Source organism: Indicator indicator, chromosome Z, assembly GCF_027791375.1.
Source record: "Indicator indicator isolate 239-I01 chromosome Z, UM_Iind_1.1, whole genome shotgun sequence".
NCBI lineage: Eukaryota > Metazoa > Chordata > Aves > Piciformes > Indicatoridae > Indicator > Indicator indicator.
In genome coordinates, this window is record NC_072053.1 from 16110559 (window position 1) to 16129788 (window position 19230).

A 19230-nucleotide genomic window follows, 5' to 3' on the forward strand; every position below is an offset into this window, starting at 1 on the left:
CAGGAGAAGGGATGTCTGAGGGTTTTACACCCCTAGCAGCTCTTGGGCTGTGAGATGTTCTTGTCTGTAGCTTTTAAACGTTATGCGTGTCCAGGAAAGGAAGGTAGACTGATTTCCACCTCCCCTCTTCCCCACCTTAGACCCCAATAAACAGCATGCCTGGTCAGACAGCAGACAATGCGCGGTGCCTGCCACCAGCCCCGCATTAGGCGCCTGACAGCAGCTGCCTCCCTATTAGCGGCGAAGGGTGTTTAAAGAGCCGTAAAAGGCAGCGAGGGCTGCCGCGGGCTCTGTTTAGGTGCCTCTTGAGGTTCGGGCTCCAGGGGAAAGTGGGGGAGATCAGGTGGCTGGGAGGGTTCTCAAGCTGGGGCCTGCCCCCACCCCACTGGCCTACGCTCTTACCCCTTGGGGACCGTCGGAGGCCCAGGAGAGCGGCGCAGCCCAGTCACGTTCACCCTCGCTGCTCCGACCCCTCCTAATGATCTGGCCTCTCCGCCCTCATCTTCCTGGTAGGGCGCTCGTGTAAGACACGGGAATACTCGCAGTTCCTGGAGTAGTGGTAATAGCTGAGCCACCTGCACTGGGTTGACTTTTTTTTCCTTGGTTGTTGTTGGGTTTTTTGTTTGCTTATTTTTATTTTTTAAGGGTGGAGGCCGGGTGCAGAACACTATCTTGCTGCTCTGTTATTAAAACAAAGGCCAAATAAACTGAAAACTGCTTCAAAGGTGTTGTGAGTTTGTCCCTTCTTTTTCTTGTTTGTTTTTAGAGCAGACATAAAAATAAATTCCGGTCAATAAAACACGAAGGAAGGTTGCAAATTTAAACTAATAGCCTCCCTCCTCCTTCTGTTTACAGTCACACGTGTTACCGGCGCCCTGCCGGGCGCTCCTGGGGGTCGGGTGGGGCAGGGGGGGGGGGGGGGGGGGGGGGGGGGCCGCTTCCAGCCCACCTCCCCGTGGTCGCCACCGCCTCCGCGGCGGGGAGCAGCCGGCGGCGCCGGGAACAATGGCTAGGGGTCCCTGTGCTGCCTGCGGGCGGCCCGGGCGGGGGGCCGGGGGACCGGGGGAATGGATGCTGCGACCACCCGCGGGACAGGGGAGATAGGCAAGCACGGTGTGGCGGGGGAGTGGTGGGGGTTCAAGCCAGGTAACTCATAGGCTGCTCCGAGCTCGCCTGCTGATGTTTCTCCGAGCTTCATCCCTGCACAGCTTGCACGGAAACCGAGGGGGAAAAAAAAAAAAGAAAGAAAGAAAAAAAAAAAAAAAGAAAAATTGCTCCGAGCATACCCAGAGCCTTGTTCAGTTACTTGCCGGATTACTCATTAAGTTACTATTATTTGGGGGGACAAGAGGGAGTTGTGTCCTTAATCCGAGCCTCCCTGCTCTCCCCACCTCCAGATGCTATGAAAGGATTGTTGATTTCATTTCCACGATACAGTATACTTTTGTCTACAGAGCATTGTTCGGACAAGCAACTCCCGATCCCTGATGACTACAAAATACGATTTATGTTTCCATCAGAGAGACAGAATATCCTGATGGCTTGAAAGTCCGGCAAGAAAATCCTATCTAATCAATCCCTTTCCAATATACACACACACACATGCACACACACCACACGCAGTTAGTATAGGAGGTAACGCCCACAATGATTGTACGTAAAATAAATATAGGCAGCATGAAACTTAATAGTAATTTTGATATTTTTAATCTCCTTCCCGAAGCGATACAGTAACATAATTTGCGCCTTTCCTAGCTTGATGTCATCATTACCATCATAAAAAAAAAAAAAATCATAAGGATCATGCATTTTTTATATGCAACAAGAACAGATATAGTAAAGAGAGCTTGTAACATCACAACCACAACAACGACAGCAAAAGTAACCTCTGAGCCTGAGGATTCGTCCGTATCTGAACTGTTTTTATTATGATTTGCAATATCATAATAAGAATAAATAATAAATAAGAGATATCATCATAATAGGAAGAAGTCGGAACACCTTGGGTTTGGGCTTTTCCCCCTCTCAAATAAAAAGGCAGATTTCCCGATGATCACTGAAATTGCAATGACATCGATTGATCGGAGGGCTTGCAAAGGAAAAGGAAAAAAAAATCATCATCGTTGGTCCTAAAAACGCAACCGTTCCCCTTTGCTCACTTGGCACAATAGAAATTGACTGACTCTCAAAGAGCCATGCGCCTAGTGCTATTTATAGCCGGGGGCTGTGTTGGAAGATACCATTAAGCTTCTCCCAGGCAGATAGACAGGGGGGTGGTTGGATAGGAGGAGGGGGTTTAGCCAGAGTAGAGGCAAAAGCAATCCCCCACCCCCAGCCTGCTTTCCCCGCATACACACACATCCACACACTCACACCCCACCCCCTAGTCTGGCTGGGAATTTGAACCGATCCAGCCTGTTTAAACGGAAAGGACACAGATCTTCAATGTAAAAAAAAAATCAGATCAGACCCAGAGAGAGAGAGAGAGACGGAGAGGGAGGAGTGTGTGTGTGTGTGAGTGTGTGTGTGTGTGTGAAAGAGGGAGAGGGAGCGAGAGAGCAAGAGAGAGAGAGAGAGAGAGAGGGAGAGAGGGAGGGAGAGAGAAAAGAAGAGGGGGGAAAAAAAGGAAAGAAGATTTTCTCTATGTATATAAAGATGGCCACGTTAGCAAACGGACAACCAGACAATACCAGCCTGAGTAGCAATCACAGCAACCCCAGCACCAACGGGCATATGAACGGATTAAACCATAGTCCCGGAAACCCATCCACCATCCCAATGAAGGACCACGATGCCATTAAGCTCTTTATTGGGCAGATCCCTCGTAACCTGGACGAGAAAGACCTCAAACCGCTCTTCGAGGAGTTCGGGAAGATCTATGAACTGACGGTGCTGAAGGACAGGTTCACTGGCATGCACAAAGGTGAGTTACCTCCTGAACTTTCCCGGGAGAGATAGAGAGAGGAAGGCAGGCTCCCGCTCCCTCTCTAGGTCTCTCCTTCTCTTTCCTTTCGATTTCATTTCAATTTTATTTCATTTTTGGTTGGCCCGGGGGCGGGGGCGGCAGCCTGAGGGTTCAAGGAAAGAAATAATAGACCCTCCTGGAAAGCGAAAAGAGAGAGTCAGGGAATCAGCTCCGTTTGGTTAATTTATTAGTATTTTTTCTTCTTCCTCTCGTTTTTTTTGAGGGGTGAGACGCAGCCGCTCGCGGAAGCCGGGCTGGCAGGCAGCTGTCCGCGCGCGGCGGTGCTGAAAGAGGGAGCGGGAGAGGGTTTCCTTATTTATCTTCGGGAGCTGCACATTTTCCATCCAGGGGTGTGTGTCCATGTGTCTGTCCGTGTGCTTGCTCCGGGCTAAGAAGACCCTATTTTACAACTGTGTCTGGCACCAGTGCCTTTTCTTTTTCTTAGTTTTGTTGTTGTTTTTTGTTTTGTTTTGATTTGGTGGTGGGGTTTTTATTTGTTTGTTTGGTTGGTTGGTTGTTTTTTTTTTTTTTTTGTCGTGTTTTAATTTTTTTCATTTCTTTTTTCTTTTTTCTTTCCTTTTGTTTTTTTCTTCATTGCTGTTGCAGCTCTAATCTGTGGTTCATCATAGGTGGAGGAAATTGAGTTGCTCAAGAAGGGGGGTATTTCGTTTTGGTTTTGTTCAGCATGGGAACAGAGATACAAACAACAGTTAAAACCCCTATCTCAAGTGGGGCAGGGGTGTATGTGTGTGTGGAGAAGATGAGACAGAAGGGATGGATGTCATTTTAGTTCCAGAAGGGAGAAGTATCCGAGCAGTCGCATTCCAAGCACTACTTTAATGTATCCAAACTCCATCCTGGGAACTTTTTAGGTTTTCTTTAAAGGCAGTGGAGGTGTACTCCCCATGAGATGCCTTGCTCACTACATCTCTTCCCGTTCCTTTTCCTGCTTAGCTTAGGTTCTCTGGGGGTGCATTTCAGATTAGGTGATGCTACGCTTTGGGAGAGGGTGTGTATAGTAGGGGACAAATGCTTGGATCCTTGAATAAGAAAGTAGGACTTGCTGGGAGGAAGTTAAAGATAATATGCGTGGTAGCCCCACTTAGGAGAAGAGACCCAGAAGCAAAGCAAGCACTTTATTAACTCAGGTTATGTATCTATTTGTGTGTGGGTGTGTGTATCTGCTTATTTCATTAGATATGTAGTTACAAAAAAAAAAAAAAAAATCAGAGTAGAAGTGATTGGGTTGTGACTCCAAATTTAACACAGAAGGAGAAAGGGTTTTGCAGGGGGCCATGGGAGGAGTTGAAGTTGCATTTGTTACAGGAGAGGTTCAGTATCAGTGTCTACTCCAGCTTGGTGGACTCCTGACAGGGAGAGTCACTGGTAATGGCATTACTGTCTTCCCGGCTTTCCAGATGCCTTGGTGAGTTGTAAATCTGGAACTTAACAGCATGTTTAGCAGGCATCTCTTCCCCTTTCCCACTCACTCCCCTCTTCTCTCCCACTCTCAGGAAATGTGAATGAAAATACACCCTGACAGTGAAACGTACCATTTTCACACAGGCTACAGAAAATGTTCAAAGCTTGGGGACTGGCGATTTAGTTGAAGTTATAGGATATTTCTTCCTTTCTTTCTTGATGGTTATTTCAAACGCCCTTTTCATATTTACAATGATCAATGTAGCCCTTTCAAACCTTGCTTTCTTTTCAGACTGCCTTCTTAGAAACAACATCAAGACCTGATGGGTGTCATTTAAACATGACATCCACACTACAGTAATTTTTAATAATAACGATAAAAATAGTACTAAGTAAGCACAAGGAAAGAAATAGAAAGGTCCTGGGAGGTTTCGTCTAATAGATGAGGCATAGTGAGAGTAGCCACAAAGCTTGTATGTGTGCGCATGTGTTTGAAAATATTACCTAAGGTTTCTGTAAAATAAAAATAACAATAAAAGAAGTATAGAGGAAACCTTTGAGCTAAAACCTCAGTTAAGCATTTTAATAACAGTAAGAGGTTATTTTGATTTGATGATAAGATTTTATTAATTTGTTATGTTATATCTTAAACTTGTAATTAATCAGTTTATGCACTAACTTTAATTTCTGTTTCATAGATGTGAATACTTCATCTTTCAGTTCAGTGTTTCTTTTACTGTGTGCCTGTGATCACAGAGACAGTCAGCAAGGGAGGGAGGGAGGTAGAGAGAGAGGGATCATTTATCTTGCTTGGATGTGTTTAACACATATTCCTGAATTAAGGAAGATACTAACTTCATTTCACTTCACTTCATTTCTGCTCTAAATTTGCAACTTAGGAAAAAAGCCAGGTGGGAAATCCTGTCACCTCATCAAACCAAATTACATGAGTTCATCTTGAAAGAAGTAGCAATTTTTAACATCCTAGAAGTTTTGGACTTCGGAAGCAAATATGATGATGATTGTTTCACAGGCAGGGTTTGAGCGAAGCTTCAGTAGACATCAAATTACCAATGTTTCTGAAATCAGTTTTATTTAGTACATGCAAGAAGAGTTTGAAATCTTTTCTAGCAATGCCACTGATTTATTAGCTAATCCTGATAAAAACGTGCCTCTGGCTACCTGGAAAAAAGAAATTTACTTTCTCACCAGTAGTGATTAATTATTATTAAACCAAAAACCATGATGGGTCTTTGAAGGATGAGAACTGCATTTGGCTTTTTTTAAAGTAATTGTGTTCAATCTTTTTATTTTTTTAATATATATTCCTTTCTCTAAATGCAGATATGTGAAGCATAGTATTCACTCAGATCTTCTTATTCTGGCTTTGCTTTTCAAGCATAGGTGAAGAATTTCATTCAGGTAGACCAACTTGGCTCTCAGGGGTAGAATGGCAATATGAAACCCTAAGATGCTTTCTATAAGCGATGCATAATGCTTATACATGAATTGATTCATCACTCTCAGTTGACTTCATTCCTAATCCAGAGAATGAGACTGTGGCAGTGGTATACCCTGAAGGGTTAACAGTGGGCTGTAGTTTATTTAAGTGTATGGAGTGCAAACCTTGGGTGTGGAGGAGAAGAATGTAGATTTGTGTTGGGAGGAGGAAAGAGGTAGGAATTATCTTAAAATAAAAATATAGTAACCACAATAATTTCAGTTACAAATCAATTGAAATGAGATCACAGGATGTGTATTCTTGAAAATATTATGAAGAGATCCTATTGTGGTACTCTCGTACAGCAAGAAGAAAAGAGGAAATTTAAGGACCTTAAGAAAAAGTACTTTGCTAGGTACCCCTCTAAAAAAACTATCACAAAAGGGGTGTGAAGTCCCAGGTTCCTCACCAGCAGCCCTGGCTGATACCAGGACAAATACGAGGGAAGGGGCAGGAGAACTCTATTTTCTTGCAGACATGGAAGACAGGAAAGGGTACGGAGGGAGCAGTGTGTGAGGGAAGGCAGGAAAGGCTTACCAGGTCCCCAAGAAAGCACACGTTCCTGACATAAGTGCAGCTGCTACATGTTTCTTTCCCCTGTCTTCACTTGTCTCCAAATGGGGCAAGAACAGGCTCCTACTGTGGTACTTAGCTTTAGGTTTGGGAATAGGTTGTGTGATGATATCCTCAGGTAGAAATCTACCAGGGCTGAGCTGACCCACCCATGTGTTCATACATACACACACCCACACACACACAAACACATGCATGGACTTAGCTAATCACACCTGAACAATTTAACAATTCGTTCATTCATAACTTCCCCCCGCTTCTTATCTAGCAGTGGAGTATGCTTAAGTGTTGAGTTACTGGGAGACATAAAGGTTAGTGCTCTCAGGACAGCCATATTATAATGCATTATCTTTGAAGTCATTTAAGGCCAATTTAAGTGGTATTTAGTGTAATATTTATGAATTAATGTAATATAAATATAGGACTATCCCCGTAGGTTTAAACGGCCTTTTCTATCTAACTTTGCTTGCACTCAAGGCATAGAATGTGCTCTAATTTGAAAAAAAAACATGTCTCCATAATATTCTATTTAGGAAGTCAGAAAATACCAACATTCCACATTCAACTGAGATTTACTGAAACACATGAAAATGAGTGCACTTAGAGAGTGGAGATAGTGTGCTGCAGGAAAGCAAGAGTCCTGAAACCTACAACAATCTTTCAACCCGTATTTAGGGACTGGGAGGAAAGCACACAAAAATCCCTAAAACCTCCTTGAAATCACTATTGCAGTCCTGTGGTTACAGTGGTCATTCCTACTTGACCTGAACCTCACCTGATAAGCATTCAATGTAGCTAGAAATGATGCAATAAGAAAAGAATAGCATTGTTCCTTTGCTGTGTTACCTTCTCAAAAGTATAAAAAATTTTTAAATTTTAGACAGCTTGGCTTCCATTCATTATATACTGTTCTATATGATTACAAAGATAGATGATAGAAATATTAAAACCTTGTTAAATCTAAGGGTGTTCATGAAGGTTTGGCATATCTCAGAAGTTCAAAGGTGTAATGTAAATGAACAGTAATTAAAGATGATATATTTATATATATGTATGAATGTATGTATTTGTGTGCATGTATACATACAGAAAAAAATAAAAGAGATGTATACACATTCATGCACATAGCCTTTGGGAAATTGAAATTTACTTGACAAGAAGCACAACGCAATACAGGTGCTATATAAACTCCTCCATAATTGAAACATAAGACTTGCCTGGCTGAAAGCAAGACGTACACCATTTAGTATGGTAGTAAAACAAACAAGTTTTAGGGAGGTAAATGCACAAATAAACTGGAATAAAACAGAGGATGCTTTATGCCTTAGATCTAAAGAACAACCCCTTAAAACAATCAAAGTGCAATTGGATAGCTTGATGGAAGAGAGAGGAAAATCCAAGCCCTTGTACATTTTAATCTCCCATACAGATGAGCATGTATTTGTTTTCATAATGTCAAAGAGATAGCCCAGATTGCTTCATAAATTAGGTGGCTATATGTTAATTCTTTTTTTTTCCAGGAATCTGGACCTGGATTCTGGTTTCTAAAAGCAGCTGCAGCCAGTTATGATGCTGTTGTTATGGTTGTGTCAGCATTTCCAATACAAACTCCAATTTTCTTGGATCTGTCGCCTGTTAAGTTTTGCACTGAAAGCTGTTCTTCATCTAGCCCCACTACCATATCAACTAATCATCCTTAAAAGAACAGATTTGTTTTAAAGTTGTGTAACATGGGGGAAGGAGGAAAGGAAATTAACATTTTTGTTTCTAGAACTTTTGTTTCTTCTACCTTTCTCTAGGTTATACTTACCTTTCTTGTACATGTATGGACTGTAATTGTTTTTATCCCTCAATATCTACATATACTGGTTCCTTCAAGCATTTTAGGGAAGAAAAAATTTCTTTTTTTTTTTTTTTAATATTGCTGACAACAACCAAATTTCATGGTACTTATTTGACTAAAATAAGATTTCAACTAAAGGGTGCATGAGGAACCATTTAATTTCTGAGGTATAACAAGAGAAACAGGAGGCAGTTTGTGACTTGTTTTGTGGGTTTTTTGGTTGGTTGGTTGGTTGGTTTGGATTTTTTGGTTTGGTTTTGTTTTATTTTCCTATATTCAGCCAGAATATATCAGGACCATCAGCACTGTTGTAGGGGGAAAAACTGAGGATCCTTGTCACCTTGGATGAAAAGCGTGTTTCATCTGGTACTGTATCCTGCATCGACCAGTGGCCAGGCAGGGCTTTCTTTAGCAGAGGATTCAAATTGCTTAGTATAATAAAAGCTGGGTAGGTGATGGAATAGTCTTTTGAAAGAAGTTGTCAGAGAGTATCTGGAAAATTTGCCTGGGTAAAGAGTGAGTGAGACTGTATAAAGTATCTTGTGCTCAACCAAGAAGTGAATTGTATCTATTGAGGAATGTGAGGAGAGACGCTTTTATACACAATGGTAAAGTATAAGTAGCAGAAGGGGCTAAATGACTAAGGAGCTCCTCCCCTAGCCTTAAGAGATGGAAATACTGAACCACATTTTTCAGCAAGATGTCAGGGTGTTTTTTAACATGCACACCCTGTGTGCATGCATACCAGTTGCGCTGACCCAACAGACCATAACGACACTAAAGGAGCTGTTACTGTCCATCCCGTCAATCATGTGTGAACTGAGGTGGGTTTATGTGACAGGCAGTAATGGTTACAAGGGAGAAAAAGTGGGAGAGATGATCTAGGCTGTTGGGCTATTTACCAGCATTTTAAGTAGAGAAAAAGCATCAGATGCCCAAAGATTCACGTATGTGTTGGCTATAGCCTTAAAATAATATTCCATAAAATCAGGACACTGAAGAGCTCAACAAGATCCATCCACCAAATGCTCTCTAGTTTCTGTCCCATAAGAGTGTGCACTAAGGAGATGAGGTGTTTAGTGAACTAAACTGAATCCTGGACTTAACAAATAGGCTGATACTTAATTAATCCCAGCATCATCTTTGCTAGAGCAAAGGCCTGTTTCCTGCTTGCTGTGCAGAAGTCAGTGAGAAATTTTGGCATCACTTCGGTGGGTTCACATTTAGAAATTGTGGCGTAGGCTTCATTTATTCAGTGTTATGTATTCCCTTGTGGATTTACATAGCAAACCACCACACTTTCAGTTAATGCTACAGGTTCCTGCACTTGCTGGCTTGTTCTTTAACTTAGCTTTCCTTGTGTAAGTAAAATTAAAAATAAAACTGAGCAACTGACAAAAGCATGACCTCTGACATATTTCTCACTCACTTAACTTCTCCACTGGTATCCACACGGCTGTTGCTGCGTTTTGTCATGGCAGACTGACCCTTATATATTAAAATCTGCATCAGGAAAGAGGGAAAAATAATAATCATGGCAAGTTAAAGTTATGGCTCCCACTGTAGCTTCGCAGACTGATCTGGGATATATGCTATAGGGACTTCTCGTTCTACACAACTACTCAAGATGCATTGCCATATTTTGGAGATCGCAGGATCTATTGAGTCATTTTGTCTGTGTGGCACTGCTTGGTGTGGGCTGGAGTCAGGATGTCACCACAGATATTACATTTGTTTGCTTTTGTCACTGTGAGACACAGCCTGAATGCGCACACAGGTGAATGCAGCTTTTACTGTGCATTCATTATATCTAGCTGACATCCCCTTGAAGGAAGAGAGGGCTTATTATTGTCACTCTTTAAAATAAAGATGAATGAGAGCTCTAAACCTCTCAAATAAAGTGCCTGACCATACGTAGTAGCTAAAAATAAATCATATATGGCCACTTATTCCATGTAAATGAATGACAAGACATACGGATATAGACATTGTATTAAGTTTGTCAATCAGAAGAAGCCAAAAATATTGACCAAGGCAAGGGGGAAAAAATTGATAGTGAACTGGACTTCAAGAAGACTTTAATTGACAGTGACTTCTGTGAACCAGCTTTGGACAGTATATATAAACTGACCACAATGTAACTCAATTTCAATGCACTATCCTTTAATTAATTGTCACCTTTGTTAAGACTGACTACAGATCAAAGGTTTAAAGATATTTAACAGGTTCTTAGTAACACTCCTCAGATGCATTAGAAATATCCGACAGCTCAGCCAATGAGGCATGCAGATTTCGATCTACCTCACCCTTATCTGTATATTTCTCCTTCATTTGTTGAACATGGACAATCGTTGTTTAACATTAACTACTTCATAGATGGCTTTGTTGACAATGTTAATGCCTCCAGGGATATATAGTTGCAGGTGACAGTAGCCTTTTCTCCTAGGTCTCTAAAAGTATTTTCCTGACAGAAAGTTGCTTACAATTTGATAGACCAAAGTGCAGTAGAGACAAAGTTTGCAATGCAGGTTATTCTTTCCCTTTTATGTGGCTGAGATGTGTAATTTCCTTATTAAAATCTGGAAAACATAAGAAAAAAAAGTTGCATGAAAGATGCAGCAAGGAATTAACTTTTTTTGTGACAAGTGGGTATGTAGAGAGAAAAAAGTGTGTCTGCAATGTTTGTGTATCACGCATACATACAATCATTTATTGTATGTGAATATTGTTGAAAAAATTAATTCAGTACAGACAGGCTGATAAAAGTCTCTAAGAAATTCCTTTCTAAAAGACAGTACAGAAATCATACCATTGTGTGAAAATGGCAGGTGACTTAACAAGCTATTGCTGGAATTATACGTAGAGTTTAATATGATACATAGCTGTTTATTAATTATACTAATTTGACTATATAGTCACACTTAATTAATCCATCTCTGGTTTATTTGTACATTGTGTCTGTGTCTCCAAAATGTTTTAGAGGCAACCTATCTGACTTCCCAGTTTGCTGGGGCTAATAACTCTGGCTGTGAATCTTCTTCAGACAGAATAAAAATGGGCTTTGGAGACATAGTTCTTCTGATGAAATCTGACCACATATCTGGCCTGTCTCTAATTCAAATGCCTGTGTATATAACACAGGGAGACTGTGTATGCACATATGTATTGAAAGGGTAAACTTACATTTGCACATAGTTTTTCTCCTTTTAAGTCTCTAAGGATAGATTCAAACCAGATAATATGCATCATTCACTGTAAACACACACAAATATCTTTTTTGGATTTGGTGTCTTCTTGCAGGTAGACATATAAAACAGCATCAGCCTAATAATATCCCTATAAAGCAGTGATTCCTTTCTAGGATCCAGAGGGATGGAGGTTGTCAGAAGATCAAAAGATATATCACAGTGTGCTTGTAGAAATCCCCTGATTATGTTTCCTCTCTATAATGCTCTAATTCACTATTTGATCAATTGTAAAAGGGCCAATGCTTTAAGAAAAAAAAAAATTAAAAAAAGATATTAGGTTACTGGATGTTTGAGTGAAAAATCACACCTAAAAATTTATGTAGCAATACAGTAATGAGGTTATCAATACTTCTTTAAGGAATCTGACAGCCTTATAGGACAGATTCAGTTCTGTGAGCAAAGGTCACAATATAGATATTGCTTATTAACACTATTTATAGACTGGTTGACCAGTCTAACCAGAGTCTCTGTAATGTACCTGCAGTTAACGGCAGGGAGAATTATGAAGAATTTACAGAACTGCCCATATGTAATATTAATAATATGGATTGATTCTAATAGAATAATAAGGTAAAGAAGCACTTCTTTTAAACAGTATATGAGAGAGAGGGAGAGTTTAGAGGGAGATGCCTTTGTATGTTGGGTAGGTTGAACTGGCTTGCTCCGCTTTGAAAGCAAACCCAGAGGAAACTCAGTTTTCTTACCTCTTGCAGTCAAGACAGAAACAGGATACTGCTTTCTTTGCTTCAGAAAAAAGTTCTGCCCCTGTCAGAATAGTATTAATCCCAAAAAGCTCTCTTTCAATGCAGCAATGCAATGGAAGTTCTTGATATTTTTTTTTAATACCTTAGCAATATTTAAGAAATGGAGGGAAGAAACAGGTGGAATTAATGTGTATTCTGTGATATGGATAATCTACAGCTGACTGGGAAGGTCTTTGCAAAGCCACTACAGACTAACTCTAAAGCCTAATGAAGTCTTCAGGCTTGCAGCAGTGTTTGGATTGGGTTCTAAGTTACTAACAATACTGCAAGATAACTGCTCATTGAGGCAGGAAGGACCGATAGCATGCAACATGCTTGCCTTAAGGTTGTTTCTCACATAAATTCAGGTACAAAGACCTTCTTGCTTTTGAATTTCCTAACTACTCCTGCCTCAGAAATAGGGTGTCTTATCTTGGTATGCTAGCTGACTTCTTCTGCTATACCATTCAGCTTGAAGTGTCTCATTCCAGTTTCCATATAGTAGTTGAACATAGTTTGCATTTCATTATACTCTCTCTTGGCATGTAGGGCAAGTGTTTTTCTCTTGTGAGCATTTAATTGCTTTTAAAAACCGTTTATGTGATTGTATTCCATCTTCAATAATACACAGATGAAGATGCAATTTTTCACCCCCTTTTATAAAGATATATTGCTATTCAGTTATACCATTGTGTAGATTTTATTGTTTTTTTTCCTTTGTTTTCCTTCTTCCTATCTTTTTTTGTTTGTTTGTATTATGTATTTTTTTTTCTTTTTTTTTCTGTTAAGGAAAAGAAATCCCATTAAAGATACTGGCATTAAATGAGAAAAGTGGGAATGGAAGTGAGGAATGAGAAAGACAACCATCAAAAAATCTTTGGAAAAATCTTTAAAAGCATATTGTTGCTGCACATTTATTTGCAAGAGTCTGGACCTAGACAATTTTGACACTAAATAAATGAGTATCTTACAAACAATTTAACTCTAAGTTTAGTCAGTGATGAAGAAGGGATAAAAAAAGCAAGCTAACACATAGAAACACTGGAAGGAAACACACATAAACATCTTGCAGGAGATAAGGGTGATAGAATGGTGTTAAGTTTTACATTTTACTAATAAAAGTTAACACGGAATTAAGCAAACAAATACCCAAACAAGAAAAGCAATAATTTGTATTCTTTCCAAATCATTTGTTAGTGACTAATATAACTCAGAGATGCCCCTTTTAAATTGCTGCCTGTGTCTGCGATTCACTCAAAGGGAGGGCATTATCTGGTGGGAGAGGATGTCTGGGTTCTAATCACACAGTGGATAATTACTCACCAACACTCTCTGATGGAGTCACTTAAGCTCGGTGCCTTCAGGCCTGATCTGAAACCTGTTGAATCAATGGAAAGATTGTCATTGGCTCCAGTGAGCTATTGATTTTCTATTTCCCCATCTGCAATACTGGTCCAGTTGCAATTATTTTAATTATTATATATTTAATATTTAGGAGGGAAAAGTTAATGGTGCAAAATTGACATGTATTATTTCCTTAAAGTTCTGGTGCATCTCAGAAGATAAACATGTTACATCAGAGCACATTTCAGTGTAGATAAGGAAAATATGATTTCAAAACACACATGGTGGGGAGGTAGGAAATTAGCTTTGCTCATTTCACTTGTAAAAGTGTATTTGTCCCTGCCTCATTTCACTTGTAAAAGTGTATTTGTCCCTGCTTTGCCAAGAAAGGGTCACTGGCAATTTTGCCTGTTTTTTTTTGTGTGAGTAGAATTCAGCCTTTGTAATTTCTCTGTCTACAGAAATTTCATCATTCACTGATTCAGGATCTTGACTTTTTTTTTTTTTTTTCTTATAGTGAATCACATATATACTCTTCATTGTTATGGCAACTGAGGGAGCTGCAAAGCTCGAGGATTTGATGAAGGGCTGCATCCCACCTTTCTTCTTGAAGGGCCTGATTCAAACCTATTGTTTGCAATATGATTTGAATCAAGCTGAAGCTGGGTCAGTAAAAAGAGCAAGTTCCCTCTAGACAAATATACTCCTGCCCTCAGTATGGGCAGATGAAATTGGCAGTTGTCGTCCGTTAGCTGAGGACCAACCCGAAGCTCTCTGAAGTCGATAGTTAGACTCTGACCCAGCCTCAAAAACAACAGACAGACACTTTGTGAATCCTTAAGTAGGAATGTGAACATCCCTGACTTCAGCAGACCAAGTTAATCCAGAAGGGAGTTCTCACTGCTGCTAGTTAAGAAATAGCTTATTCTGGGGAGTAAACAAGATTCCAGTGATCCCGAATATCCAATCACAACAAAATTAATTTAGAAACATTTTTATTTATAGGGGAGCTTTAGATGATCTCCTACTGCAAGGAACTGGCAAGCAAACTGTTTGTTTGTCTGCTTCTTTTCAAATTCTATTCTTCAATTGTAGTTTTAGTTAGTTCATCAACAACAATGTATGGGGGGGGGGGGGGGGGGGGCGGGATGTGTGTCGTTCTGTCCAATATATGTTTGTGTCTTTTAAAACATAAATGGAGGACCTGGAGTGTACATGTCTGTATGTGTGTGTAGAGTAGATTATCTAACCCCTAGTCTATTTGAAATCATCACAGTGCACTCAAGTCAATGATATTCTGTCAAAGGTGGAGAGGAAGCGTACATGCAGTTTGAGTGTGTGAACGTGATGCTATTTGATTGCCGGAAATCCAGAGAAGTCTCAATTTCAAAAGCCCGGGGGCAGCAATTAAACAAACAAGTATTTGTTTGTTTAATTATTTATATATTTACTCAGCTTTACTGACAGTGTTTGCAGATGGGAAAAAAAAAAAAAAGGAAAAAAAAAATGGAAAGAATGCTGGGTTCTTGTTTGGAGGGGAACCTGTGTTGTATTAGCCTCAATCTGTTCTCCCATATAACGGCTGCTTTGTCCTGTTAAATGATCGTTTGTAACTGACTGGCTTATTGAGAAAGGCCAGAGAGGTGCTAGTAGAATTAGATTTTACAAGTTTATTCATAAAAGCAGTTACCCAATAGGTGTGTCATTCCCCTGTCTTCTCCCCTGTGTTGATCCAGGGACAAGACTTCTGGCAGCAGCTTCTTAATCCAAAAAGAAATAGCCACTCTACCAGCAAGCCCAGTGACCCTGCTCTCTGCTACTTGGCAAAAGACATCAATCCAATTGCCGGGCAAGAAGCTTTCTCCTCAGGCCCAGTTCTTCATCCTTGTTCGCATTCCAAGTGCTGTGCCTGGGGTCTTGCTGACTGGGTTTGCATCCAGTACCAGGTCTTCATCCTCTCTTCTCAAGTTCTTTCCCTGGTTGTAGAAGCAACCATGAGTGCATGGACTCAAACTCAAATCTTTCCCCAGAGTCAGATCCTTTCCCCAGGTACTGATGCAGGCTCATTGCCTATTTCCAAATGTCCTTCTCAGGACATTTGTGGGCATGAGTTGTTTATCTTCCATAGCAAATCACTGCTATTACAGACCTGTTCCCTGGCTCCATCACTGTTCCAACTCCGTTTCCCTCAGTTCAGCTGTGCACTGACATTCTGCCTTTGTGCCGTTGCTGGCTGTAGAGAACACTTCACCTCTTCATGTCAAGAGTCACCACTCTGATCTCTGTGACAATGTTATCTACCTTTTCTCTTTTCTCAGCTCTTCACTGGACAGGGTTTGGGAAAAGGGAGCCATACTGACCAAATCAATTTCAAAAAATGAAAAAAAGCCACGGGTAGTAGCAGAAGGACCCATACCCACAAAGTATGCACACACTCCAACAGGAAAATGTGCATATATACTTCTCTATGTTAACTGACTGAGAGAGTAGAGAGAAAAAGGATTTTTTGTTGTTGCTTATTTTTCTTCTTCTAGAGCTCAAAGCTCAATATCCTCTTTCAATGTTAAAAAAGGAAAAAAAAAAAAAAAACAAAAACCAAAAAAGTGTCATAAGTTCATAATTTCACCAGTGCAATTGTACCTTTTTAAAAAAAAAAAAATTAACCCCAGACTTTTCTTGTTTCATTAAAACAGCAGCAGATTTCTCACACCTGAACAAAAATGCTGCATACGTTTTCCTTTGAATTCTCAAAAACATGATCTTAATCTTAACTATTCCTGGCAGCCTCTTCTGGGACTACAGTTTCTTGCAAAAATATTTTTCCCTGCTATTTTGCAATATAATCACCTTTCAGTTCGAGGACTTTTCTCTAGCAACCCCAAATTAAAGCAAGAAGGCTAAATAAGCCTTTGAAGTCATGCTATATCAGTCTTCTTCATTCAGAGGTAGGTAGGAAAGGATTACAAGACTATTTCTAGTCCAGCCCTCTGTGTCCTGCCAGATCCCATTCCTAGACCTTGCTGTTCCTCAGCTTGCTATGTGTAAAGAGGAATTTATGATATCCAGCTTTGCAAAGAGCTCTGTGTGTATATAAGGCAGAAGTCATACAATAGCTTTAGTGGTGATGGTCTAAGGTTATAAATGAGACAACATTTGTAAAGAGAAGTAATATCTTTTATTAGTCCAGCTTATATAGCTGGGAAAAACCTGTCAGACATTCTTCTGTGCCTGAAAGCTTGCCTATTTTTTCCAACTCTATCATTTAGTCTAATAAAAGATATTACCTCTTCTGGCAAGCCTTGTCTCATTTGAGGTATAAAACATGTAGATTGATTAATTAGGCTTGTTTTTTGTCCATGGTAAGGGATTTACTTAGGTGGCCAGAGAAAACCAGCCTGGGTTGGTGTCCTCTCACCTTTGGTAATCACAGCAGTGGCCATCTCACAGGTGTTAAGAAATTCTGCAGAAAAGCTCTGACAGTCCTTATTTTTTTATCCCGGACATGTTCTTTCTCTTTTGCTGCTCTGTTCCCTTGTGAAGTACCACATGCCCTCTCCTCACCCCTGTGACTGTGATTTATTTATAAAATTGCTGTGTGTATGTGTGTGTGTGTTTAGGCAACCACAGAAGCATCCCCAAGCTGCAGAGCAAGCTGATGAGCATTTTCTAATGTAATTAGCAAGTAATAATGCAAACTGCAGACAAAAAGTACAGTCAGAGAACAGGTAAAATATTTAAGCCAGAGAAGACTTTGGAAAGCAGGGATTTTTCCCTCAACTACAAATAAATTGCAGCCCCCTCCATGTCTGGGAGAAGTATTTTGTTTGGTTGGGGTTTTATTTGTTTGCTTGTTTGTTTGTTTTTTCATTTGATTTCATAAAGCATAACTGAAAATATGGAGCAGCTGAAAAAAATCCAGAAAAAGGTAGGAGGTTTTCAGAAGTGGGAAAATAGTATTCGTATGCATAAGACAGCTGTAGTCAGAGGACAGAGGACAGCTATTAGGCTACGCTTTACTACGAGGGAAAGCATCAGATAGATCAGGATAGTCAGCTATGCCAAAGGTTTTATTAAATATTAAACATGGTCAGTAAACTTAATCTTGGATATGCAGCTTTGGATTCTGTTTCTTTTCAAGCAAGCACACTAAGAGGAGAAAGTTTTCTCCCATCTCACTGTGATTGGAATTTTTTGTGGCTGGAGGGATTTTTTTTCAGAGAGGGCCCCACATCGGTGTATGTCTAGGTAAATACATGCATATATAGGAGTTTACATCTGCATATCTCTGTCTGGAGATTGAGTTGCCTTTTCCCACAAGTTCACGTCATTTTTGCAGAGATAATTTCTCTTATGCTTCTAATTGCCTACCCCATAAGCTTTTCTGTGTCCATCTGTCTCTCTTCAAATACAATGCTTTCTCTCTATTGCTTGCTTTCATCATTTGTTCATCAGTTAGGAAGGTGCATGCATGTAAGTGCGTATATGCGTGGATCCGCAAACCTATTCAGGTAAATTTGAGTATCTGGCTGCTATTGATAAATAATACACATGCAAAAACATATTTTTCTACTTCCTATGTATATTTGAGCTGTATTTACACCACCCAGCCCTTATTTATTCTGACCAGCAGTCCTCAGAGATAGAACATTTTGCAGGGAGTTATGGTTTACCATGTTCTTTTCCCCGTCTATTATTCATTCTCTCTGATTTTTATCTAATCTGCCTTTGATTGTCCTGGTGCAGCTTAAGAGACAAAGTGATTTTTTATTGCATCATCAATATAATCTCCAGCTAATCAGCATCTATGTGCATTACCATGTCCCCTTTGGCTTTTCATCTGTGTTCATAAATAATAAGAATAATAATTGGGGACATTTTTGTGTACCTGTGTGTGTTTGTGTGAGTGTGTTGGTATCAGACAGAGAGTCAAAGCTGACCTTTTTTTATTTCAGCCAGATTGTTTTAACAACATTGGACCCAGCTTTGTGCAGATTTTCTTGATTATTTCCCAGATTAATTTCCATGTGCCTAACACTTAAATCATGGAAGTAATTGAAGCAAATGGATCCATACACATCTTACAGCAATTGAACTTTGCTGTTAACTTGTACACAAATTTCCATGGTGTTACAGGCAACTTGCACAGTGCCCATGGAGTGTGGAACAGATAACATATCAGCCTATATGAGTGTTTAACCTCTAATTTTTTCTTTCTTAGGTAGGAGGACAATACATTGCATGTCTTTGAACAAGAAGCTTGGAGACCACATTTCTGGCTTCAGTTGATGATATTTTTCTATATATTGCTATGTAGCACTTAGCCTGCCACTCAGGTCCATGAATTTTGCAGAATTGAGCACCTACACATGTTTTCCCTCCCTTTCCATCTCTGGAAGAACAACAACAATAATATTTTCCCATAAAGTAAGACCTGTGGTGTATTTTGAAATTTTCATCTTTTATATACATATGTATATGTCTTGTGCATTTTAAACAGAATTGTTCTCCTTTTTCTTTAAAGCACTTTGATTTGGCAGAGTAAGGAAGTGGCAATTTTTTCTGTATTAAACAGGAAGATTTCAGGTTGACTT

The 19230-nt window shown here is 39.9% G+C and overlaps 1 protein-coding gene across 32 annotated transcripts in view; it reads left to right on the forward strand.

The window, feature by feature from the left end:
• Positions 1-2628: 2628 nt before the first annotated feature.
• CELF4 (CUGBP Elav-like family member 4) overlaps positions 2629-19230 on the forward strand; it is a 745900-nt gene continuing 729298 nt past the window's right edge. For 30 of the 32 annotated variants that reach the window (XM_054397284.1, XM_054397298.1, XM_054397285.1 and 27 more), the window contains exon 1: positions 2644-2923. In XM_054397284.1, coding sequence (XP_054253259.1) covers positions 2644-2923 — 280 coding nt within the window. Of the gene's footprint in view, positions 2924-19230 lie in introns of all 32 variants that reach the window. The other 2 variants (XM_054397311.1, XM_054397304.1) reach the window with 2 other exon arrangements.